The sequence below is a fragment of the Vicugna pacos genome, chromosome 10, assembly GCF_048564905.1.
Source record: "Vicugna pacos chromosome 10, VicPac4, whole genome shotgun sequence".
Classification (NCBI taxonomy): domain Eukaryota; kingdom Metazoa; phylum Chordata; class Mammalia; order Artiodactyla; family Camelidae; genus Vicugna; species Vicugna pacos.
In genome coordinates, this window is record NC_132996.1 from 39,986,269 (window position 1) to 40,012,580 (window position 26,312).

The window sequence follows — 26,312 nt, forward strand, 5'->3', positions numbered from 1 at the left end:
ATGGGGCTAATGATGCCTACTCCAAAGAATTAGAGTGAAGATGAGTATGAGGATTGCCTAGCTTGCTGCCTGACACACAGGAGGTGCTGAGTAAATGGTACTCATTTTATTCATACATTGTGCAGTTAAACTGAGACCCCTGTTCTGCATAAAAAGAGGGAAACTATGCTTGGTGTGACCTGTTGTCAGGTGTCTTAATTTAGGAAACGGCAAACTCTCTGCCTAGACTATCTTCAAAGATCGTCCTAGAGCCCTCCTGGTGGGAGTTCTTACCTGTCTCCCCAGACTAACTTCTGTTCTCCAAGCTCTGTCCTCCCGGCAGCTAGGGTTGCATTTGATAGGCAGACAGGGGCCCAGCCCTGATTGAATTGAGGACATTGTCGCAAAGACTGAGGAACCACAGACACTGTTGCAATCTGCCCTGCCCTGAGGAACACCGGAGAACCTGTGGCTGGCCTTCAGGGGCTGCAGCTCTGTGTTTGGGAAGAGAGCCTAGGTTTCCCTCCTAGAGTGATGGGAAAATTGTTAGGATGTGCTAGAGAGATGCTGGCTTTTCCCGAACTGAGTTTAGAGTTTTCCCTTCAAAAGCAAGGAATCCATGATTAGGGATTTTTCTTCGGGCTGGGTGCTAAATTGGTGCCCCAGGTGCAGGGAGGAAGTAGATGCCCTTAAAAGGTAGAAGAGCAGAACCACACACCCCTCTAATGCAAACCCGTTTGAAGAATGTACAGACTAGTGTGGTGGAAGCAGAGAAGAGGGACATACCAAATCTGTGGCTGTATGCGGTGGGGGAGTGGGGACAGTACCAGAAGAGGGGTACAGTTTAAAGAGATGGAGGAGGAAGGCCGGCCAGGAACCAGCATGAGCAAAGGCCCGGAGGTAAAAATAATATGATATGCTAAAAACAAACAGACAGTTCTCGGGTGTGGCTTGGACACGAGGTGCTGGGCCCGTGGGACAGTAGGGAGTGCAGACCAGAGGCTAAGGCTTTATTTTGTGTTGTGGGACTTGGAAGTTTTAGTGGTAGGCGGACAAGCAGGGTTAAGATTTGGAGATCACTCGACTTAGGTAAGAATAGACTGTCGCTCTGCTAGGCATTTTCTTTCCTTCAGCAAATATGTGACGAGTGCCTATTACGTGCTAGAAGTGGTTCTGGGCACTGGTCAGCAGGAGCAAAAGTTCAGATGGAGCCTTCTTTGAGAGTAACTTCCACATTTTACGGAAGAGGAAATTGAAGCTCCGCCTGACTCCAGCTGATGGCTCTGACCTGGACTTTTGTGGCCGGAGGCAGCGTGGCTCTGGGCAGCCCTTTAGATGGCTCGGCGCACGTGGGTCGGGCGGCCTGCGGGTCCTCCGGCTGCGCACGCCGCCGGAGCCTCTACAGTGCCCCGCCCGGCTCGGAGCCCGCCCCCAGCCCAACCCACACGTGGGTTCCCGCACGTCCGCCCGGCTCCCCCCTGACGTCAGCCTCGCGGGTCCATTTAAGGCCCCTCCCGCTCCCAGCTCCGAGTACCGGAGCAGCAGCCGCCAAGTCCGGAACCAACGCCACGCGCCCCGACGCCCGCCCGCCCGACGTGCACTCCCGGTACGGTCGGGCCCGGCGCGCACTGCGCGGGAGGGGGAGAGCGACTGCGCCGGGCTTCGCTGGCCCGGCGCTGCCCGCGCTGGGGTCCCTGCTCCCGGGAGGTGTAGGCGCTGCTTCCCAGAGGCATAGTCTTGAGACCTCGGCGGTGGCCCGCGCCACACGCGGGTACGGGGCCCGCCGCACCCTGCTTTTGCTGTAAGTGGGCACGGTGGCCTCTGGCCTGGCTGCGGAACCAAGGACTGGCCGCACCCAGTATGGGTTCGAAGGCTCGGCTGAATACAGAAGTATGAGGAGACTGCGGGTCTGAAGGGTAGGGCTTATCTCCGGAATGGAAACAGGCAAACCTCACCGAACTCGAAGTCCGGTTCTTGGAGCCCAGGGAGCCGGGAAAGCCTCAGTAATCTGGGGCGGGTTCCTGGAAGCCAGAAAGCCACTGGGTGCAGCTAGGGTCGCCTTTTAACCCTGAGACTCTCAAGAGGTGGGCTCCTTGGAGGCAGCGGCTGCCTGCAGATTATAGGACGTTCTTGGAGCAAATTACATTTATGAAGCATCGGGCGCTATGTTAGGCATGATGCATGCAAAGATGAAGCAGAAAGGGTATCACCAGCTCTTTCCGCCTCTCAGTATGTTGAGAATAGGCTCATCCGGTACCTCCCCCTCCTTTTGATGTTAAATTCCCTTCCTTTCGATAAATGGGGGAACCTAAGGCTGGGAGAGGGTTAGGGTATCTCTAAGGTCACAGTGAGTAGGTAGCAGAGTTGGGGGAGTAGACCCTTTAAATGCAGGGCTCCCCCACCCCAATATCCCCACACTGAAGGGAGCTCTGGAGCCCAGGGCTTAGGTTTTGTCGAAGCCAGGAGATGTCTGCAGAAAGAACTCCTCCCTTCCCCGGCCAGGATGCAGAAACCTTGCAAGGCTGTCTAGAAATAGCAGTGATTTGTAAAGAGAGACTCGATTCCAGCTTGGTGACTCTGGGCTGCCTGCCTGGAAGTCCTCTCGGATATTTTTGCTCTTTGGGGCGGTGTCAGGATTAAACGTGGTGCTTTCGGGATGCAATCTATAATAATCTCTCCAGTGAATGTAGAGCAGGGTTGGATTAGGAAAGTCGAAGACCCCCTCCCCGGTTCTGGAAATCGAGGGTCTCACCATGTATCTATTAACTTTAGGGGTGCAGGCTGCAGGCCTCTTGAGCTATTGCTTCCCTTCCTGTACTAACAAAATTTCCTCATACTTGGCCTCACGCCTTTGCAACAAGGACCATGGCAGAAGCCACACAAGGCACCTCCCTGCGCGTTGGTTAACAGTCCCCGGTTCCTGGTATGGCGATTTAAAATCTGGCTCTGGCCGTGCGCCAGGCCGAGGAGGCCCCTGCCAGCCAGACTTCACGTTGTTCTCGTGTGCTTCGGAACACTAGTTTAGTCTAAAGTCTGATGCTGAGCTCACTGCCCCTGACCCGGGGAGCAGGATAGTTCCTATTCAAGTCCGCTCACAGGCGGGGCTTCTCAAGCATCTGCCTTGCTGTAGAGGTTAGGGCCCACCTCTCGGTAGCCAGCGGCTACTACTTTGGTCTTCGTCCAGTGCTCCTGAAATACGCTTGCGCGCAAGATTAGTGGCTAGATAGGTGAGTGGGGGAGGGGCAGCTGGTAATCTTCCGGGTCTGGGCGGGGCGTAAAACCCCCGCGGGCTCCTGCAGACTGGGCAGTTGATCTCCGCCCCTTCTCCGGGGGCGGGGGTTGGGGAGAGGGAGAGGAAAACGAGTGATTGCGCAGTAGCAGAGCTCACAGTACGCCCCCTCTGACTCCGGGTAGTTCGCTGAGGCGGTTAAAAGCACATTACGCAACTACCTGCGGTTCTTAAGGGGCTTGGCAGGAGTCCTAATGATTGTAGTAGAGCTGGGCCGGTGGCTCACAGGATCTTGTTTGAGGAAAGGCCAGCTCCACTTGGAGTTAATTTAAGTGAAGATGGGTGAGCCCTCAGGAGGCTATACTTACACCCAAACGTCAGTATTATTTTTCCACGCCAAGGTGAGGGCCTTTACACCAAAGACCCTAGCCAGACCAGATCCTGGCATTAGGCCTTTCACCTCTCCTTTCACTATCTTTAGGTTTCTTCCCACCCTCCTTTTAGTCTTCCCTCGTAATTTTTAGTGGCAAGTACCCCAAAAGGAAGCAAAATAAACTTTTTCAGAACAGCTTTTGGTTAATAAGCGTTAATTTTAAAAGGACACAGTGACAATGCATGTTTTTCCCCTATAGATTCCTTTTCGTTCTAAGTCCAAAATGGCAACTCTCAAGGATCAGCTGATTCAGAATCTTCTTAAGGAAGAACATGTCCCCCAGAATAAGATTACAGTTGTTGGGGTTGGTGCTGTTGGCATGGCCTGTGCCATCAGTATCTTAATGAAGGTAAGTGAGAGTTCATCACTCTGGAAGTCAGGGATTCCTTGACTCCATCCATCCCACTCCCTCTCCAAGAATTGTATTATCACATTGTTTATGCAAATATTTAGGTTCATGAACTCATTCAAAGAACTTCACATGAAACAAACTTTTAAAACATGATGGTATGCCAAAAGAATATCTAAACTACAAAAATCAAAGGTTTTTAGGCTGGAGACCAGTTTCTTAAATTCACTGTGCTTTATTAACCTGCATTAATTGCCTACAAATGGAAAAGTGGAGCCCATGCCTTTAAACAAGCTAAAGCTATTTTAAGGTAATTTTTGAATTGAAATTGGTATGTATGCGTGGTAAAATTAAAATCAAACTGAATGTAGAAAGTCTTCCATCCATGCAAATCCCCATTGCCTCCCTCCTTGGATAGCAGTTTTGGTACCAATTATGGAGCTAAACTTTAATTATAAAAAGAGAACTTGTGAGTGAATAAAGAGTACTTTTTACTGTACTCAAGCCTGGTTTATATAAAAAAGAAATTGAGGCAGCTTACAATGTTAAGATGTTTTAAGTTTGGATTTGGAGTTCCTAATAAGAGAGTGAAATGATGAATTCTGAATTTGGGACAGAAAAGGACTGAAGGCAGAAATTAGCTAAGCAGTGTCTTGGAACAACACAGGTTGCTTCATATGTGTTTTTAGAAGAGACCGCATAGTATACCAACTCTTACTCCTTCCCCATTGGATCAGAAATTGATGTCATTTATTTTTCCAAACCTATGAACCACCTATGGTCTTTTTCTGTCAAGCTCCCTAACTCAGGTGTGGTTAAGAGTAAGCCAGACCACTCATTATACTGTAGATGATATGGGATAGTTCTGCAGCTCAGCTAATATAACCTCTTTGGTTGTAATAGTCCACATCCCATTTGTAGTAAAGCGATTGTTGGTATTCTTTATCTGAGAAGTAGCTGTGAACTTTTATAGGTTCATCTGAAAAAAGGGTATTTTTCACCAATGTTTTGTAATGTACACGTCTGTCTATGTAAAACTGTTACTGTTGGCTAATATATGGAAGACATGTAACCAGGGACTGATCCAGAATATCACTTTTTAAGTCTTAATACTTGTTAGTATCATCTATTTAATGACTAACAACCTTAAAACCAACGTGTAAAACTGAATTTGAGAGAGTAAATGGAGCGGTTTTACATAATTGGATGTTATTGCCAACCTAGTGTTCTACTTCTGTACAGTGGTTAGCTCCTGGTGAAGAGGGGGTTGGAGAGAGGGTCAGTGCTCCTTCCTGTGTATAGATCATCTGTGAGTCAGCTTTTGAATGGGGGCCTGCCTCTACTTTGAGGTGTGTCCCGATACTAATAAAGTAGCTGAATTCTCCTATGCGAAAAGCAAAGAAATTTTGCATGCCCTTCTTGAAATTTGGAAATAGCAATTTTCCATTTAACTAAAAATTTTATGTCTTTTAGGACTTGGCAGATGAACTGGCTCTCGTTGATGTCATGGAAGACAAACTGAAGGGAGAGATGATGGATCTCCAACATGGCAGCCTTTTCCTTAGAACACCAAAAATTGTCTCTGGCAAAGGTACTTCCACAAGTTTAAGTTGTAGTCCATGATAGACTTAATTCTTTATCAGGCTTGAAATCTAGTTCATCAAAGATTCCTTTTTTTATACTAGATAAGAGAGCCTTCGAACAATTTTGCTTTGATAACTATGGATATCAGTGTTTGTATTTTTAGCAAATGGTTTTAAATGGAAATCCAATTTGTCCATGATGTGGAAAGCATCTGAATTAGAATGTAATTAGCATAGCCTCTTAAGTCCATATTTTACCACATTGCTTCAGATATTTAAATTAAATATACTTCTATTCCCTTTTGCACACTAACACAAGGTTGAGAACGGGGTAAACGAGCCTGTTCAGTGTATATTCATGGCTTGACCCTCTCACACTTTACAAGTCCCAGCCAGGAAACAGACATGGGCCCAAATAGTGTATTTTGACACTTGAAAATCACTGACTCCTTGTCTGATAGGTGACTCCTTTCATTATCTTCAACCTGGGGTTGACTATCCTGTGTGCCATACGGTATCTAGAAGCAAGACATGCTTGATAAGTGTAAAGTTGCCTCTGCCTTCTTCTTCTTTTTTTTTTTTAAAGCCCATCCCTGAGCTGATAGGACCACAGTTAAGGAGAAATAGGAGTATGGAAGAGTGAGCCTTGAGCTCCAGTGGCAAAAATTGGGGGATGTATCGCATTTGATAGTGAGAGTCAAAAGTCAAATAAATGTGATTCCTTTCAGCTCCCTCCAGTTTTAGTTATATAAAGTCACAACATAACTAAAACCAGAATACAAAGAAGGTGTTGATGTATTCTTCCTCCATGTAAGTGGCCACAGTGATAAAATTCCAAAAACTAAAGAAGGTGACTGACAGGCATTAGAGGCATTTACGTGCCACGTACATAAAACACTGATAAAACTGTCCATAAAAAAACTTACTGGAACAAATGTTTGCTGGAGTTCTCTTAAAAGTCCTTAATCTGCTTATTGTTTCTCTTTGGGCTAGACTATAATGTGACTGCAAACTCCAGGCTGGTAATTATCACAGCTGGGGCACGTCAGCAAGAGGGAGAAAGCCGTCTTAATTTGGTCCAGCGTAACGTGAACATCTTTAAATTCATCATTCCTAATGTTGTAAAGTACAGCCCAAACTGCAAGCTGCTTGTGGTTTCCAATCCAGGTGAGGCTATTAACTGCATAAAAATAGATGGGCTAGAGTAAAACTGGTAAGTTTCCTCCTGAGAGCGGATTTGTGTTTTTGTAAAATAGTTAAAACATTAAAGGAGATACAATGCCTTAGATATTGTTGGCACTTTAAAATTTGTTACTTGCCTAAGAAGATCTTGGATAAGGGATAAGTTTATGAATAATGTGTTACTGATGCACAGTTTATTTTCATTAAACTACACTTCTTGAATACTTGATCTATGTGCTATATTATACATAGTATAGAGGTTTTAAACTATTAACAAAAATATTGACTGGTCATGATCAATATCAAGATCCAATATAAAGCCATATATCTTGACTTGTAAATCATTATGTAATGACTCACCTAGTATCTCTGCTGAAATGTCTTCTTCATAGTGGATATCTTGACCTATGTGGCCTGGAAGATAAGTGGCTTTCCCAAAAACCGTGTTATTGGAAGTGGTTGCAATCTGGATTCAGCCCGGTTCCGTTACCTGATGGGGGAAAGGCTGGGAGTCCACCCGTTAAGCTGTCATGGATGGATCCTGGGGGAGCATGGAGACTCTAGTGGTAAGCATGACTTTTTTTTTTCTTTGTGTTTTCAAAAAGATCATGTGAAAAATTAACAGGAGTTTCATTACTAAATCAGAGCCTAAATCAGATATCCATTCATTAGGGTAGAATCGTTTCTAGAAATCTATCTTTGGATATAATTATATGCTAGGACTGTTAGGATTTTAGCCATTCTGTATGACATTATTTTGGTTGGGGATATGAAATTAATTTCTTACCATGGACATATTAAATAAGATGATAGTTTTTAGGGTAGTTCATTTACTGTCGCAGCTGTTGACTTAAACTTCTTGGCCCTGAAAAGGTCAGCCAATCCAAATGTAGTGTATAAAAAAAAAATCTATTATCACAGTTGAAAGCTGTTATAATTTCTGCAGGGTTCTCAGTTCCTTATGGCAAAAAACCTCTTATGATCTCATACTATCTCGTCTCAGTAGGTTAGGAAAACAGATTAGAATATAGTGACAATTCTTAGCTTTATATAATCTAATCAATGAAAGTCTAAAAGTTAGGGTAATTGCAGCTTTACCATCTACCAAAAGGGGGTGGGTAATTCTCCTTAGATAAGAAAAGAGAGCTTTAGAAGAATGAGTTGGAATTACTAGTCTGCTGGCTGTTACATGGGAATAAATAAATATATTCTGTACTATTTCTTTTAGTTCCTGTATGGAGTGGAATAAATGTTGCTGGTGTCTCCCTGAAGAATCTGCACCCTGAATTAGGCACTGATGCAGATAAGGAACAGTGGAAAGCAGTTCACAAACAGGTGGTTGACAGGTAATAGATCTCAGAATTTTTAACACAGAACATGAAAATGTATTATTATTTAAACAAAAGTTTACTAGCATTTGCATTTGATTACTCTATCAGAAAACTTGTTTTCTAAAGCTTTGTTAAAGATCATACTGTATAATAGATAAAAGAATTAAAAACTAGACATTTATTAATACTACAGTCTATCTTTATTTGCCATAATTCTTAGTTTATAGTGTGATAAATTTTTCTGTTTGCAATGTAAACTATTAAGATAAAACAAGTTAGATTGTCTACCCTATTTGAGATTTGGTCTTTACTTCAACAACATGTATGATTCATTTAGTTAGGAATAAGAATTTTTAAATCCAAGTTCCTATTATAGTCTGTAAATAGAAATACAGCTAGCTTCTTATTTATTCAGATGATTATAAAGTTTCAAGCAATGTATAGATTCATAATAGTATTAAAAATGTAATTATTAATGGTTAGAAATTGTTGAAATAGGGAAGCTTTCAACTTCGTGGCCTTATGTATTTTTTATAAATCAGGTGGTCATGTGCAGATCTCAGGTCTATGGAATTGAAGAATGAATCATGATTTGTCTAGGCAGAGCCCTCTTATTTGTATTTGTTTAATTAAATCCTGTGAACCCACCATCTAACCAAAGAAACATTGACAGTTCCTGTCAACTAACTGTAGTGTTTGTTGGGTTACAATTGTTAGTCTGCTGGTCCTTGGAAATGAGTGAATTCTGTGCTCCTTCTCCCACTCATCCCTCTGTACTCAACCCCACTACCTGCTACACATACACGCACCTGCGATAATCCCAAATCAAGCATGCTATATGTAATCTTGGATTTACTTTCTTAAATTCAGTATTACATTTATAAGAATCAGCCATTTTGTTGCATATGGCTGTAGTTACTTGTTTTGATAGCTGAGTAATATTCCACCATATGGTTATACCACAGTTTCTCCATTCTCCTGTTTTGGAGAGCATTGGGCTTGTTGCCAAATTTTTCTATTACCAACAGTACTGTTGTGAACATCCCTATACATAATATCCTGGTATACATGTGCAAAGGTTACTCTTAAGTATATAATGCACTTTACTGTATTACTTATATATTATTATTTACTATATAAATTATTTACTATAAAAGTATGTGTTCAGTGAAAGCTTTGTTTTTCTTTGTTACTCCGCCCTACTTTTTCCTACCCTTCCTTGTCCTTCCCTACCTACCCTTCCCTACCCTACAGTGCTTATGAGGTAATCAAACTGAAAGGCTACACATCCTGGGCCATTGGACTGTCTGTGGCAGATTTGGCAGAAAGTATAATGAAAAATCTTAGGCGGGTACATCCAATTTCCACCATGATTAAGGTAGGTCTATGTAGTAATAGGTTGTGTGTGAATGCCATTATTTTGTTTTTTTTAAACATTCTACTGAGCAATTAGATTAATGTAAGTCCTCAATCATTGATTTAAGGGAAATAAGTTAATGCACCTGCAACTTTCTTTTTTGAAAAGACATGGTTGAGCTTTAGGCTTAATTCCATTAGCATTGTGTTCAGCACATAGATACTTAATAACTTGGTGACTAAAAAACTAGTCAATTATGTTGAGATGGGTAGAGGAATATAAAAGAAACAATTTGTTTTTCCTTTGGGAAAAACAAAAATCACACTCAAGTTAGAGTTACCAAAGCATTATACAATAAAAATTGGGAAGTACAATGGATAATGGCAATAATTTAGATTTTCTTTTAGAATGGATATCTTGCTGCTATTTTAATGACTTTCCTTTACATCCTAAATGAAAATCTAGAAAGGAATTTCTACTTAGCAAGTCATATTAAATAAAGCCTCATAATTATAGAGAATGAAAGTCTTGGGAGACCCCAGAATGCTTAGAAAAAACATTAAATATTTTTCATCTCGTCTTCAGGGTCTCTATGGAATAAAAGAAGATGTCTTCCTTAGTGTTCCTTGCATCTTGGGACAGAATGGAATCTCAGATGTTGTGAAAGTGACCCTGACTCCTGAGGAAGAGGCCCATTTGAAGAAGAGTGCAGATACACTGTGGGGGATCCAGAAAGAGCTGCAGTTTTAAAGTCTTCTAATATCATACCACTTCACTGTCTAGGCTACAACAGGATATAGTTGGAGGTTGTGCATATTGTTCTTATTATCTGATCTGTGACTAAAGAAGTAATGTCAAGACAGCCTAGGAAAAACATCAATTTCCTAAAGTTAGAAATAGGAATGGTTCATAAAACCCTGCAGTTATATCCTGATGCTGGGTGGTACTTACCTTGTGTGAGCCTGAACTGATTAGTGCAAAATAGTTCCATTTTCTCAAGAGGCACCACTGCCAATGTTGCAGGTGCTGCAGTTTCCCTTCAAATCAGATGTGTGTTTACTGTGTGTTATATCTCTTCTGGTTCCTTCAGCCAAGATGCCTAGTCCAATTTTTTTGTTCTCCAATTAATCACATCCTGGGATCCAATGTATAAATCCAGTATTCCAAGTCTTGTGCATAACTGTTCTAAAGAATCTTATTTTATTTACTGTATGTATCAAAATAGTGTACATTGCCATATAATGTAAAAAGAAAAATCTACATAAATAACGCAGCCAACTATCCAAGTGTCATACCAACTAAAACCAAATAAACCTTGAACAGTGACTATTGTGTTAATTTATTACATTAAGATACAAAGTCATAAAGCTGCTATTTGCTCATTACATTATTGGGAACCATTTGGTTATTCTTGGGTAACTCTGCAATGATTTTTTTAAGGGGTACTGTTTACTAATGATCAGACTTTAATAATTAATATATTAAGGGTGTGACTAAGGGTGTAGATTGACTAGGTTGTTTTCTTACCATTTTCATTGCAATCAATTGTCTTACTATATTAAGCCCCAAAGTATTATGAGATAACTTAATAGTGTTAATCATAATTGGTAGCCTATAATTCACATAGGTAACATTCTATATATGAATGTAAAAAACATCATTTGCCAACTGAACATAAGCAGTGATACTTTGCTACAACAGAAGGACAGAGATTTTTTTAGAAACTTTGCTCTCTGGAGGCCAGTAACATAATGGTACTGAACAGTTTTAAACCAAACAGCCCTGATGGTTGTCTACTCACATTTTCTTTAGATTTCCTCAAAATATTTCTATAACTATGATCCTCTCCAGGCCTAAAAACCATACATCTAGAGGTTAACTAGAACAACTTTATTGTCAACACTCCCCCAGGATCTTTTCCCGAAGTCTTCCTTCCTGAGAGATAAGAGAATTATGCTTTTTAAAAAATATGTCTCAAATGTAGGACAATACTAATCTACATAGTCTTGATGATTAGCTATTATAATAGCATTTGCTTTTCAATAGACTTTAAAAAAAAAACAGCTTTAGGATATAATTTGCATACCGTAAAATTCACCCTTTTAAAATGTACAATTCTATGAAGTCACATAGTTGTACAACTATCACCACTATCTAATCTTAGAACCTTTTAATTGCCCCCAAAAGAAATGTGCACTTATTCCTATAGCCTTCTGTAGACTTTGAGGCACCTTTAGACTTTTTTTAAAATGTACTTTTATTAATTTCATATTACTTTTAGTCTATCAACACGACAAAAATAATGCTTTATAGAGATTTATTAAACTAATCTTTCATGAATTTTCAGATTTAATCTTGTAAAGCTTCCTTACTTTCTGGCACATCATGTATTCTACGTTCACCTTGTACCTTCCTGCCCCATGCAAGGGATAGGCCAACTGCAAGAAGCCTTGACTTGATTCTCTTTAATGGAATGTGATCTCACTTTAGTCTCAATAACCTTGGGAAGTGGATTAAGCAGGCCTGAGCCCCATGTCATACAAGTTGCCAGTTAGTGGGGAAGCAAATGGGATGTTCAGAACATGTGCCCTGGGCAGGTATAAATGAACAGCCTCTTAACTTGGTGCAGGCATTTGGTCACCGCCAAGATGATACCTCCTGTGGCCACTAGGGGTGAGTATAGAGCTTGAATTTGGAGGTAATCCAGGTCAACAGTGTCTCCCTCTGAGTCCTGCGGTAAATGAGGTACACGCACTAGGAGTTTCTGTGGAAAGAAGCAACAAGCAAGTGGTAGGAGCTGCTGCAGCTCCTGAGAACCCTTGCTTGGGGCTGGTAGTAGGTTGTGAAAAATGCCATAAGAGAAACAGAAGAGATGTAGGGAGGTGATGGTAGTTGACACATTAGCCAAGGAACCCTAAAGAAAATGCCATTTATGTTCAACACTGAAAATAAGGATTTTTTTTTTAAGTGGAGGTTGAACCCAGGACCTCATGCATGCTAAGCATGGGCTCTACCACTGAGCTCTACCACCATCCTCACCCCAAGAATCAATTTTGAGAAGGGTTAGGGAAGAATTTTCAAATATACGGAACAGCTAAAAGCCTTAGGAAATTAGGAAACTGCTGTCTAAAAGCTGGAGGGAAGTGTGGTGTGTGTCTTGAGATGAAGTTGGAGGGATAGAAGGAAGCCAAGTCTTGAATATCTCTTAGGTTGTGGTAAAAATTGGTTATTTTAAGTATAATGGAAAGCCACTGAAGGGTTTTAAGCAGGGTTATTGCATGATCTGAACCACATTAAAAACAAATTATAGGCTTTGATACAGAATATGGACTATCCTTCAGATTTTGAAAGGGATTCAAATGCAAGTGATGACAAAAGATGACAATGAATGTTATGTTTATACACCTGGGTGGGACATTGTGCTGTACACCAGAAATTGACACATTGACAGAGGAGGTTATGCTCCCTTCTGTGAATTATAAATTCTTGTAAATTAAAATTATTCTTAGAAAACTAGACATGGCCTTTCCTTTTCATTACTACCCTCTGTTCTCTCAGGAGAAATTCAAACTTTTATTTAAACACTTGGTCCTAAAGTTACAGAGCTTAGTAATTTTTTAAATTCCTGCAAATAAATGCTTGGACAAGGGTGTGGTAAGTGCATCGAAAGTTTGTTTCTCGAACTTAGGCTGGCAGTTCTCAAGCCCATCCTTTCCTTAAATTCCTTTTCATTCTTGTGGCTCAGATCCCTTCAGCAAAGCCCGCTCAGGAAGAGGCACATTAGGTCCGCTCAGGCCTTGAGCTCCCCCACGTGTCCCAAGCTAGCTGCCCATTTCCAATCTCGCCTCAACCAGATACCGTCAATTCAGGATGTGGAAGCAAGGTCCTCAGGATGCTCGTTTAGGCTGGCCCACTGGAGGATAGGAAGTGCTCCCAGGAGAATTCTTTCCCGTGAGGAATTAGAGCCTGGCACCCTGCTGGCCACTGTGCAGTAGTCTGGTGTCCAAAAAGCCTTGGCCCTAAAATCAGAGGCCTAGGCCGGCTGAAGGAAAAGAAACACCCCAGTAGCCCTCTCTTGCACACTCTTCAAGACCGTTGAGAACTTCTCATACGGACATCACGAGAAGGAAACCACAGGAATCCAGAGAATCCACAGAACGCACTCAGGCCATAAGACATCAAGAACCCTCCAGCGCGCCTGCGCCTGCGCCTGGGCCGGCCGTGGGGCGGGGTTTGCGTGCTGACGAACGAGAGCGGCGCGTGGGAGCGTGCTTGCTCAACGGTTCGGAGAGTAACGGTCTCCTGGCTTCGCACTTTAACTGACGTTGGTGTTTTTTTCTCTGGTGTAACTTCAAAGAGCAACTGAAAGGCAGTACATTGCGCTTTCAGGCCGTCTGTACTGAGCTGCGCCACGCTGAGCATTTGTGAGTGACTGGGACTGGAGTATAAACGGTGGTTGGGGGCTGGGAGAAGTGGAAAAAACTTGGTGCCCCAATCCCTAATACTGACAGGATGTTCCGTGCGCTACCTCTCCACGCCCCTGGACGAGGCATTTTTTCCTTTGGCTTCCCTCTACCCCTGGCCCCAACATTCTGCAAACTGGAGGTAGTTCCTTAGATGTTCAGTGTGTACATCAAATGTACATCCCTAACTATGAGAGTGATTCATTCAGGAAGTTCGATTCCACTGAAATTGCATTATCCTTATCAGGTTCTCAAAATGTCAACTGTCAAGGAGCAGCTTATTGAGAATCTAATTGAGGAAGATGAAGTTTCCCAGAGTAAGATCACCATTGTTGGATCAGGTGCTGTAGGCATGGCTTGTGCTATTTGTATCTTATTGAAGGTAAGTAATAAGCCTATACTGTGGCTGAAAATGAGTAAGGACTTCTAAGTCTTGTGGATGTTGATGAGTGCAGGGTTAATCCCTTAGTAGCATGTAAGTATCATCTGATTTTACCCAATTTAAGAAACATTTATTTGGAGTTTACCATGTGTCAGGCATTGCCAGACTATTTAAATTTATTTATAGGAGACACATTGATTGTATTATTTGGTTAACATTATAACATTTCCTGTTGAAATGATCCAGCACTTTGCCTTCCTTGAACAGTAATAGGTGAACATCGTATTTCCCTATGGCTTATACCTTAAAAATTTTTGTTACGTAAGTATTACGTGTTCACTATAAAGCAAAAAAGACCGCATTTGATAAAATAACAATAGAAGTTCTTTAATCTTCCTTTGTGTTTCCAAAACATCTTTTGCGTGCTTGTTAGCCATTTGTTTATCTTCTCTGGAGAAATGTCTATTCATATCTTTTGCCAATTTTCAAATTGGGTTATTTGTTGTGGTTGAGTTGTAGGAGTTCTTTTTATATTCTAAATATAACTGCTTATCAGATAAACTATTTCCTGATATTTTCACCCATTCCATGGGTTTTCTTTTCACTCTGTTGATTGTGTCCTTTGATGTACAGAAGTTTAAATTTTTAATGTTGTTCAGTTTACCAATTTTAATTTTTTGTGTGTGTGGGAGGTAATTAGGTTTATTTATTTAATGGAGGTACTGGGGATGGAACCCAGGACCTTGTGCATGCTCAGCATGCACTCTACCACTTTATTTTTACTTTTGTTGCTTTTGGTGTCTTAGCCAAAAAATCATTGCCAAATCCAATGTCATGAAGCTTCTCCTCTATTTTTTCTTCTAAAAGTTTCACAGTTTTAGGTCTTACCTTTAGACCTTTGATCAATTTGGAGTTAATTTTGTCTGTGGTATAAGGTAAACAGTCTAACCACATTCTTTTGCGTGGAAATATCCAGTTTTCCCAATACCATTTTTTGAAAATACTGTCCTTTCCCTTTTGAATGGTCTTGGAACTCTTGTCGAAAAATAATTGACCATATATGTGAGAGTTTTTTCCCCTGGGCTATCTATTCTATTCCATTGGTCTGTATGTCTCTTCATGTCAGTATCACACTGTTTTGATTACTAGCTTTGTAATATGTGTTGAAATTGGGATGTTTGAGACCTCCAACTTTGTTCTTTTTCAAAATTGTTTTGGCTATTCAGAGTCTCTTAAGATTCCATATGAATTTTAGAATGGACTACTCTATGTCTTTAAAAAATGCCATTGGGATTTTGGTAGGGGTTGCATTAAATCTGTAGATCTCTTTGAGTAGTATTGACATTTTAACAATATTAAATTTTCCAATTCATGAACATGGGATGTCTTTCTATTTATTTATGTCTCCTTTAATTTGTTTCAGCAATGTTTTATAATTTTCAATGTATAAGTTTTTTACTTCTCTAATGTTTTAAAGATATTATTTAATCTCTGTTACAACTTTAGGAGTAAAGTATTGTTACCGTCTCCATTTATATATGAAAATACTGAAGCACAGATATTATATAACTTGCTCATGGTCACATGCCTAGTAGGTGAAAGGGCCAGAATTCAAAACTTGGCAGTCTGGACACAGAACCTGTACTCTTAAAAGCTTTACTACATCATTTAGAAAGTTTTTGGAAACCTGCAGAGGGAGATGACAGGATGAAACAAAGCCAGTTAAGTTCCAGAACCCCAGAAAGGTTCAGAAATTGACAGTATCAGTTACCTCACAAGATGGAGGTAAGGGATAGGACTAAAAACAAGATTGGTTGAAAGTTTATATGATGAGAAGGAAACCCACCAGATTTTCTTCTGCACCTTCTTTCTGTACCTTCATCAACCAGGCAACCACCTCTCACATCCCAGCAGGCAAAGGGAGTTTAAATTAGACAGGCTCTGCACTCAAGATAATCAAGGACAATAGAGGACAAACATCTTATTGAAAGCAGTAGGATTCATTGAAAGTCTACATGTTCAACAGAGGCGAGAGCCCTTTTACTCCTCTTGGGCTGCTGTGTAGCCAACTGTTGGACAAAGATGGAGTATAGAAAAGAGGTGAAATTAGAGGATTAATCAGAAGGTCCAGTAGCTGATTGACATTTCAGTAAGAAATAAGAGGCGGAAGAAAATTATTCAGGAGATAAAATGACATGAGTTTGCAGACGTAAAGAATTCACTGAGTGCTCGGCACAATGAATCAAAAAAAGCCTGCTCCAAAAAATATTATCATGAAATTTCAGAACTTGAATTGTAAGAGAAGGTCAATTGTTAGAACCCAGTTATTTTCTACTAGAATCATTTTACTCTGTTAAGTGCCCAAGTTAAGCAGGCAGAGTAGTTCAGGATGTTGTCTTCAAATCACATTGATATAAATTATGGGATAAGTGGAAAGTGATGAAGGATATTAAAACATGCATAATCATATAGTCCATAGACTTGAAGGGGCATATGGGCTGTAATGAGTACCATGATACCTGCATATGTCATTGAAAAGTGGACTTTAAAGGTTTTATAAGGACATGTAAAGTCTTTAGGAGTGGTAAAGTCTTTAGGAGTGGGTTGCAGTACAGCCTACTTCGTTGTCCTGTACCAAGCAAAGTGGCCGTAACAGTTTCCCTTAGATTTTTTTTTCTCTTAATTTCCCATCTTCCATTTGCTAACATCACAGACATTGTGCTCATTTGTAATGCCTGGGCCATATCCTTGTTTGTGAACTAATTGCTGTGGCCAGAAGGAAGGATGGAACAATTGATTGGGTCTGGTTACATGCTTATCTAACCTTTGGTTGAAGGGCTGGGTTAACTGTAATTTACTGAACTACATAGAATGGTTTCCCATAGGTGGCTGCCTTTCTATTTTGACCGTAAGGATTCATACCAAAAAATAACTTGAATCACTATGCTATACACCAGAAACTAACACAGCATTGTAAATCAACTATACATCAATTAAAAAAAGAAAAACAACTTGAACCAATTCAGAAATTAGTCATAAGGGTTAAATATAATAAAATATTTTGAAAGGATTCTGTAACTTTTCATTCATTTTAAACTGTTATCTGAAGTGGGAAAAAACCCAATTCTAAAAACTTTGACAATTACATGAAGGCAAAACAATACCTTTTGCTACATTCTGTTGTTTAACTTCTAGTCTCTCTAGGCACATTTAAAAAACTATTATTTTTATATCATTTTTCTAGTAAAAATGTAACACTCCTTTGATTATAAAATAACCACACAATTTTTTTCGCTTTCTCCTAAAGTTGAAATGCGAACATTTTCCAGAACATTTTATTCAGAACTTTCATGTATTTTAGGATTTGGCTGATGAGCTCGCCCTTGTTGATATCGCAGTGGACAAACTGAAGGGAGAAACGATGGATCTTCAGCATGGCAGTCTTTTCTTTCATACTTCGAAGATTGTCTCTGGAAAAGGTTAATTTTAGTTTTATAAAGTTATTTTCAGAACTTTAGAAAAAGTAATGAATTTTACTAAACTGATGTCAATAAATATAAAATTAAAAATAGCACCACTGTAATTAGGACATGCAGTTTAGAAGGTTAATTTAAAAAAAAGAACATTCTATTTTAATTGGATAAAATTTGATAAATACAAAAAAGTGTAAAGAAATTTAAAATCTCTTCTGTTAATGATTTTATGTATTTCTTTCGTTTTTTCTATTCTTTTTTTTACGTAACTGACATATAAATGCTTTTAAACTTGTCTTTCAGTCTTTCTTACATATTTTCTGAAGGATATGCAGTCTTGCATAGTTTTTCTAATATTATTGATACATTTATCTATATTCTTTACCTTTTTTTTTTGATATGTGTTTATAGAGGACTAGGTTCAGGGTATATTTTGAGGCTATAGAAGAGTAAGTGGAGAGCTTAACCACAGTAGCATTAGCATCATGTGCTGGCCAACAGAAGCATTAGAGAATTAGGAAAAATAATTGTTTTATCATATGCTAAAGTATATAGTGTGCTTTTTGGTAATGTGATTCAACAGATGTAGTTTCTACTAGAAGCTCTCTTATCTAACAAGAGTGGAACTGAAAGTGGTTAATTTAAAAATACCTGTTAGAACCATTATAAACATTTTATATTGACCTAAAACATGTAAATGCAAAGCTATATACTTAAAGGCAAAAGAAAAGGGATCTCAGATATAAAGTCTGAGATGCAAGAAAAAAAATGAAGAGCACAGGAGATAGTGAAAAGAAGGACAAATCTAAATAAACACCAATTGTATAAGACTGTAATGTCTTATGGGGTTAAAAAATTTTAAACATAGTATATAAATCTGGAGGTGAGGAGTGGTAGTGGTGAATGAGATAGTGTTCCAAGTTCCCCAATCACTGGGGAAGTGGGAAAGGTGATGATTAACTTTGGGCTTTAGTGAGTTAAATATGCACATTGCAACTTCTGTGACAACATTTAAAAAAATGAAAACAGTGTGTAACCTCTAAATTAGTAAAGGGGAAGAAGTAAAATTATGAAAACATACCCAGTGAATCAAAAATAAGATAAAAACAAATATAAGAAGAGGGACAACATATAGGACTAAGAGTTTACCAAAGATATCAGACACAAAATTATTAATAAAAAATTATGCAAAAGCAGGTAAAAATGTTAAAGCTATTATTTATGTTATAAAAAATGGGAGGTACCTAGGAATAAATCTAACAAGACATGTATAAAAGCTTTCATACAGAAATTAATACAACCTCACTGAAAGACATTAAATAAATGAAGAGATATGCATTATTCATAGAAGTCTCAATATCATAAAACATCCATTCTTCCCATATTGATTATAGATTATATGCAATCACAGTAAAAAACCCAACAGGTTTTGTTATTGTTGTTCATGTTGAACTAATTCTAAAATTCATTCAGAAGTTCAAAGGTTGAGAATAGATTAGATGCTTTTTGTAAACATTGTTAAAAACACTTGTTTTGATACAGTCTATCATATATAAGTCAGTAGGGGTTCCACTCTGCCACAAATGGAACTGTGTAGTGAGAACCCTGAGCCATCCAATTGGTGAATGTCTGAATGATGGTCCATCTCTCATCCCAACCAGAGTGCACACCTTCCATTTCCTTCCTGTCCATTGATTGCTTTCAAATCTAGATGAGCAAATAGTCCTTTGTCCACAAAGTAGGTTCAAAACAGTTTATTCACGTATTACAGGATGTACACTCCTCTTAAATCCCAGATAAATCTTAAGAGGAATAGTGGATGGCAGAGAAGCCCCCTTTGAGGAGCTGCTGCAACTTCTGCTTGACCTCTTTCTCAGCTTCACTATGGCAACAGCCTGGGCTGAGCAGTCAACAATACTCTTGAGAAAGAACAAGGTGGTGAGAACTTGCTTTACCAGATATCAAGACTTACTACAAAGCTATGCTAATTAAATGCAGAGACAAAAAATCGTTGTGTAACACTGATCATATTGTAGCTCAATGGGAAATTTGCAGACCTAAATTTTTTTTTCTTACAGCAATGGTTATTTTTATGGAAGGAAATAAAATTGAACCTGTGCCTGATAACACACACAAAAATTAATTCAGAATTGGTTAAAGACAAAAAGTGAAAGGCAAAACTTCAAAACTTCTGTTTAGAAGATAATATAGAGCATCTTTGTGACCTCAGGATAGGGAAGATTTAAACACAAGGACAGCAAAAGCATGAACAAAAAAGGAAAGAATATAAACGTTAGTGTTTGTGTTCATGAAAAGATATTGAGTAAAGAGACAAGTCATAAACTGAGAGAAAATATTTGCAACAAAAACAGCTGACAAAGGAATAGTGTTCAGAATAAAAGTACTTGTATAATAAATAAGATAAATATACATAGGCTAGTAGAAAAATGGGGAAAGACTTGAACATTTCACAAAAGAAGAAACTCAAATGGCCTGTAACTATATGAAAAGACAATCTCATTACTAACCAAGGAAAAGAAAATTAAAAAGCCTATCAATATACCATTATACACCATTAGGTTGGCAAAAGTGTGATCATACTAAATGTTTTCCAGAATGTGGAACAGTAGATTTTCTCATACATGACATGTAGGAGTGTATTATAGTAAAACTACTACTTTATTTAGGTTTGTCATTACCTGATGAAGTTGAATATATCCCAAACCTAGAAATTGCACTCCTAGGCATATTCCCAAGAGAAACTTGTGTACATGTGCACTAAGATACATGTACAAAAATGTATAGTGTTATGATTTGGAAACAATTCAATGTATAGCAATACTGAGTTGATAAATTATCCTGTGTAGTATTAAATCACAATGACAGTGAATGAACTACAGGGACACACATAAACGTGGGTGAATATCAGATACATACTATTTAGCTAACGTAATATATACCTTATGATTCAAAAACAGATAAAACTTAATATGTTGTTTAAATATGCATAAGTAGTAAAACTTTTAAGATAAGATTGTAATTTTTACCATTGAGAAGAATGGTTAGTAACCTCTGAGAATGAAAGATGTGGATGCAGCCTATTGGGGGCACACAGGGGCTTCCAAGATATTGATGATGTTCTATTAATTTGTGTGATTTTTACAAAGTTGTTAACTTTAATATTTTTAAAACTGAGTATATATTTCTTATACATGCTTCTGTATTAATAATATATTTCACAATATATTTCATTTTGAAAATACATTTAGTGAGCTATAATGAGGTAGAGCAATGGATGTCATTGATTATCCACAGATGTTTTTGACTCATATGTACCATATGAGCCCACATGAAATGTGAAAACATAGCACTCAGGTGCCTGGAACATAGGTAGTGCTAAGATATTTGTGGAAGAAAGGGAGAAATATGAGATCAGAATCTTATTATGGATCTAATGATCAAGTTAGGGGTATAAGTACAATATAACCATGGGAAGATAACATAAGGCACTATATGTAAGGACTATTTGAGAATTATAGGCAGTAAGTACTTTAAAAATTCAGTGAAGTAAGAGTACTATTTATGAATTACATAATTAGGGGATGCCTGGCAGAGGACCTGGTATTTGAAGAAGGCTTTGTTCCAGACCACTATGGTTTACTGTCTTTGGGAAGACTGAGTTATATTTAGAAAGGAAAATAACAGGTAAGGAGATGATGGGATTAACAGAATCAGGACACCTGGATAATCTGAAATAAAAATAAGACACAAAGCTAGTAAGATAACTTGTAGGCAGACGATGAAAATATTTGGTATTTTGCTCTGGTATATACTTTAATTGAATTTGTGAATATGATATTTCAAATAATTGATCTGAGCAATGGAGAGATGACTCTGGAGAAGTTGCAAGGGCATTTTTGCTAGTTTATCTTCTAAAATTCTAGTGGAGAGGAGGGAGAGAAAGCAGCTGGGGAAAGAATGAGACATAGAGGTTGAGAAATTGCTTTGGATTTCTGGGGTTAGATAAGACCATTCTGTGGAAGATGAATGTCCAGCAAGGTCTTTGAGCGAGAGTGAGTCGATTATGTATGCAGAGAGAGAATAGAACTGCCTCCTACAGATCTTTCATGTGATAGAAGGGAGAGATAATCTCAGATTAATATGAAACTTGCCAGCCTAAGAAATGCCATCTTTCTAAGTTTGTTTTTCTAATTGAAATCTTTACTGGGGCAGGAAAAACATTAAAACATTTATGGTTTATAGATTGGATTAGAAAGATATAAGAATAACCATAAATAGAGATGCAACAAGTATCTTTAAAATGAAGCAAATTTCCTTTTTGAAAGAGTAAAAATATAAGTTTTTGAAAGATGGAGATAGAGTTTAGAGGCAATTTTAGCTAGTTTAATTTTTGACATCAATATAGAAAATAACTTCTAAGTCATATAATACTTTTTAAAAAATCCAGTATGGAATAGTGAGCATTATAACACATTGTCATTGGATTTAATAGATTTAAGTCATAGTGAGAAGATTTCCTTCAGGTTAAACAAGATAACATTACTGCATGGAAAATCTGTTCATTTGCAAATGCCAGATATGAAAGTAGATGATACCAGTCATACAATAGACTTTTAAAGAAGTGAGGCTCAGTAATTATGGCAGTCTTGATTCAAACATTTTCTTTTATTTCCTTCTTTAGATTACAGTGTGTCTGCAAATTCCAAATTAGTTATTGTCACAGCAGGTGCACGACAGCAGGAGGGAGAAAGTCGCCTTGCCCTGGTCCAACGTAATGTGAACATCATGAAATCAATCATTCCTACCATAGTCGAACATAGTCCTGACTGTAAGATGCTTGTTGTTTCAAATCCAGGTGAGTCTTTTCTACTCTCTTTAACTGCATAAGGATGATCTTTCCATACTATATCATACCATACCATCCCTTTTCTTTTTAAAACAGTGTCCTTGAGGGAACATTTATGTACAATAAACTGCACCCATCCAAAGTACACAATACTTTGGGGTTTTTTTCCAGCTTTATTGAGATTTAATTGACAATATAATATGTAAGTTTAAGGTGTACAATGTGATGATTTGATAAATATTACAAAATGATTACCACAGTAGTGTTATCTCGTACAACTACAATTCAGTAGAGTTAGTTAACATATTCATCATGTCACATAATTACCATTTCTTTTAACCTTTTTTGTTAGATTAAAAAAATGTGGGGGGTAATTAGGTTTGTTTATTTATTTATTTGTTTGTTTGTTTATTTTAATGGAGGTACTGGGGATTGAACCCAGGACCTCATGCATGCTAAGCATGCACTCTGCCACAAAGCTATATCCTCCTCCTACCACTTCTTTTCTTGTGGTGAGAACATTTAAGATTTACTCTCTTAGCAACTTTCAAGTATATAATACTGCATTGTTAACTGTGTCAACATGCTGTACATTACATTCTGAGAATTTACTCAGTTTATATCTGGAGATTTGTATCCTTTGACCAATATCTCCCCATTTCTCCCCTCCCCCAGCTCCTGGGAGCCAGCATTGTACTCTCACTCTGAATTCAGCTTTTTTAGATTCCATATATAAGTGACATCATACAGTATTTGTTTTTCTCTGTCAGATTTATTTTACTTAGCATAATATCTTTAAGTTCCGTCCATGTCACGAATTGCAGAATTTCCTACTTTCTTGTAGCTGAATATTCCATTGTATGTGTATATACCTCATCTTCTTTATCCATTCATCTGTAGGTGGACATTTGGGTTGTTTCTGTATCTTGGCTGTTGTGAATAATGCTGAAATGAATATGGGAGTGCAAATATCTCTTTGAGATACTGATTTCATTTCCTTCAGATATATACCCAGAAGTAGAATTGCTGGATTATATGGTAGTTCTATTTTTAAATTTTTTGAGGAGTCTCCATACGGTTTTCCATAATGGCTGTACCAATTTACATTTCCACCAGCAGTACACAAGAGTTCCCTTTTCTACACATCCTCACCAATGTGTCCTGTTAGTGATAGCCACTCTAACAGGTGTCAGGTGATATCTCATTGTGGTTTTCATTTGCATTTCCCAGATAATTAATTATGTTGAACATGTTTTTTTGCACCTGTTGACCATTTGTTTGTCTTCTTTGGAAAAATGTTTATTTGGTTCCTCTGCCCATTTTTAAATTTGATTTTTTTTTTTTTTTTTTGCTGTTGAGTTGTATGAGTTCCTTAATGTTTTGGATATTATTAACCCGTTATAAGATATATAGTTTTCAAATATTTCCTCCCATTCTATAGGTTGCCTTTTCATTTTCTTGACTGTTTCCTTTTTCTGTGAGAAATGTTTTTAGTTTGATGTAGTTCCACTTACTTATTTTGCTTTTGTTGCTTGTGCTTTTGATGTCATATCAAAAAAAATTGTTGCTAAGACCAATATCAAGGAGCTTTTTCCCTATGTTTTCTTCTGGGAGTTTTTACAGTTTCAGGTTTCTGTTTAAGGCTTTAATCAACATTTTGAGTTAATTTTTGTGAGCAGTGTCAGATAGGGGTTCAGTTTCATTCCTCTGCATGTGATTATCCAGTTTCCCAACACCATTTGTTGAAAAGACCGTCTTTTACGCTCTGAGTATTCTTGGCTCCCTTGTCAAATACCTGTTCACCATATATGCAAGGGCTTATTTCTGGGGTCTTGATTCTGTTGCATTGGTCTATATGTCTGTTTTTATGCCAGTACTATACTTTCTTGATTACATAGCTTTGAATATAGTTTGAAATTAGGAAACGTGATGCCTCTACCCTTTTTTCTTCTTTCTCAGGATTCCTTTGGCTATTTGGGGGTCTTCTGGTTCCATAAGAATTTTAGGATTATTTTTTTTCCTGTGAAAAATGCCATTGGTATTTTAAATTGCATTGAATCTGTAGAAGATTTTGGGTAATATGAACATGTTGACAATGTTAATTCTTCCAATCCATGAACATGGAATGTTTTTTCATTTTTTTGTGTTTTCTTCAATTTTTTGCATGAAAGTCTTACAGTTTTCAGTGTGCAGATATTTTATCTGTTTGGTTAAATTTATTCCTAAGTATTTTATTGTTTTTGATACTATTGTGAATAGGATTGTTTTCTTTGTTTTTCAGGCACTTTGTTGTTAGTGTATAGAAACACAACTGATTTCTGTATTTTGTATTTTGCAACTTTACTAAATTCATTGATTAGTAGGTTTTGGTTTGGTCTTTAAGATTTTCTATAAATAAAGTCATATCATCTATAAACAAGGACAGTTTTATTTCTTTCGTTCTAATTTGGATACCTTTTAATTCTTTTTCCTGTCTTACTACTCTGGCTAGAACTTTCCAGTACTATGTTGAATAGAGTGTTGAGAGTGGGCTCACTTGTCTTGTTCCTGATCTTAAAGAAACAGCTTTCAGGTTTTCACCTTTGAGTATGTTAATTGTGGTCTTGTTATATATGGCTTTTATTATGTTTCTTCTCTACCTGGTTTGTTGATATGATATTGACATGGAAAGATACTGAATTTTGGTGATTGCTTTTTTTGCATCTATTGTGATGGTAATAGTTTTAATTTTTATCCTGTTAATTTATTGATTTGCATATGTTAAACCACCCTTGCAATTGCAGGGATAAATCCCACTTGATCATGGTTTATGATCCTTTTAATATATTGTTAAATTTGGCTTGCTAATATTTTGCTGAGAATTTCTGTATCTGTATTCATCAGGGAAGTTGGCCGGTGGTTTTTCTGTAGCAATCTTATCTGGTTTTGGTATTAAAGTAATGCTGGCCCCATAAAATGAGTTTGGGAGTGTTTCCTACTCATAATTTCTTGGGAAGAGTTTGAAAAGAATTGGCATTAATTCTTCTTTAAATGTTTGGTAGAATTCACCAGGGAAGCCAACTGGTCCTAGACTTTTCTTTATTGGGAGATTTTTGGTTACTGATTCAATCTCCTTACTCGTTATCAGTCTATTCATTTATTTATTCTGTTTCTTCATTATTTAGTGTTGGTTTATGTTTCTAGGAATTTATTCATTTCCCCTAAGTTATCCAATTTGTTGGCATATAATTGTCCATAGTGGTCTCTTAAGATCCTTTGTATTTGTGTGGTATCAGTTGTAAGGTCTCCTCTTTCATTTCTGATTTCATTTGTTTGAGTCTTCTTTCTTTTTTTCAGTCTAGTTTAAAGTGTATCAATTTTGTCTTTCCAGAAAACCAGCTCTTAGTTTCATTGTTCTTTTATTTTTGTCTTTTTAATCTCTGTTTAATTCATTTCCACTCTGATCTTTGTTATTTCCTTCCTTTCACTAACTTTGAACTTAGTTTGCTCTTCTGGTACTGGCTCCTTGAGGCTGTTTATTTGAGGTCTTTCTTTTTTCTTAATGTAGGCATTTAATGCTATATAAACTTCCCTCTAAGAATTGCTTTTGCTTCATTGTGTAAGTTTTGGTATGGTGTGTTTTCATTTTCATTTGTCTCAAGGTATTTTCCTTTTGATTTCTTCTTTGCCTCTTTGATTGTTCAG

The 26,312-nt window shown here is 38.1% G+C and overlaps 2 protein-coding genes across 10 annotated transcripts in view; both read left to right on the forward strand.

Annotated features, from left to right (window-relative positions):
* Positions 1–1,431: 1,431 nt before the first annotated feature.
* On the forward strand, positions 1,432–10,769 carry LDHA (lactate dehydrogenase A). 3 transcript variants are annotated; one of them, XM_006209305.3, is made up of 8 exons: positions 1,432–1,585; positions 3,841–3,990; positions 5,464–5,581; positions 6,567–6,740; positions 7,148–7,321; positions 7,984–8,101; positions 9,341–9,464; positions 10,029–10,769. In XM_006209305.3, the coding sequence occupies exons 2-8, from the start codon at positions 3,865–3,867 to the stop codon at positions 10,191–10,193; spliced, it is 999 nt and encodes a 332-aa protein (XP_006209367.1). In that variant the 5' UTR covers positions 1,432–1,585; positions 3,841–3,864; the 3' UTR covers positions 10,194–10,769. The 3 variants fall into 3 exon arrangements, with proteins under 3 accessions (XP_006209367.1, XP_072825740.1, XP_072825741.1); XM_072969639.1 differs by lacking the exon at positions 1,432–1,585 and adding an exon at positions 3,463–3,609; XM_072969640.1 differs by lacking the exons at positions 1,432–1,585; positions 9,341–9,464; positions 10,029–10,769 and adding an exon at positions 3,463–3,609 and having other exon boundaries at positions 7,984–8,105.
* Positions 10,770–13,711: 2,942 nt separating this feature from the next.
* Positions 13,712–26,312, forward strand: part of LOC102530736 (L-lactate dehydrogenase C chain) — an 80,509-nt gene continuing 67,908 nt past the window's right edge. For 6 of the 7 annotated variants that reach the window (XR_012076613.1, XR_012076614.1, XM_072969650.1 and 3 more), the window contains exons 1-4: positions 13,712–13,867; positions 14,154–14,288; positions 17,650–17,767; positions 22,464–22,637. Coding sequence is in view for 5 of the 7 variants with exons in the window: in XM_072969650.1 (XP_072825751.1) it covers positions 14,163–14,288; positions 17,650–17,767; positions 22,464–22,637 (418 nt within the window). In the remaining 2 variants the exon portion in view is untranslated. Of the gene's footprint in view, positions 13,868–14,150; positions 14,289–17,649; positions 17,768–22,463; positions 22,638–26,312 lie in introns of those variants that run through there. The other variant, XM_072969649.1, reaches the window with a different exon arrangement.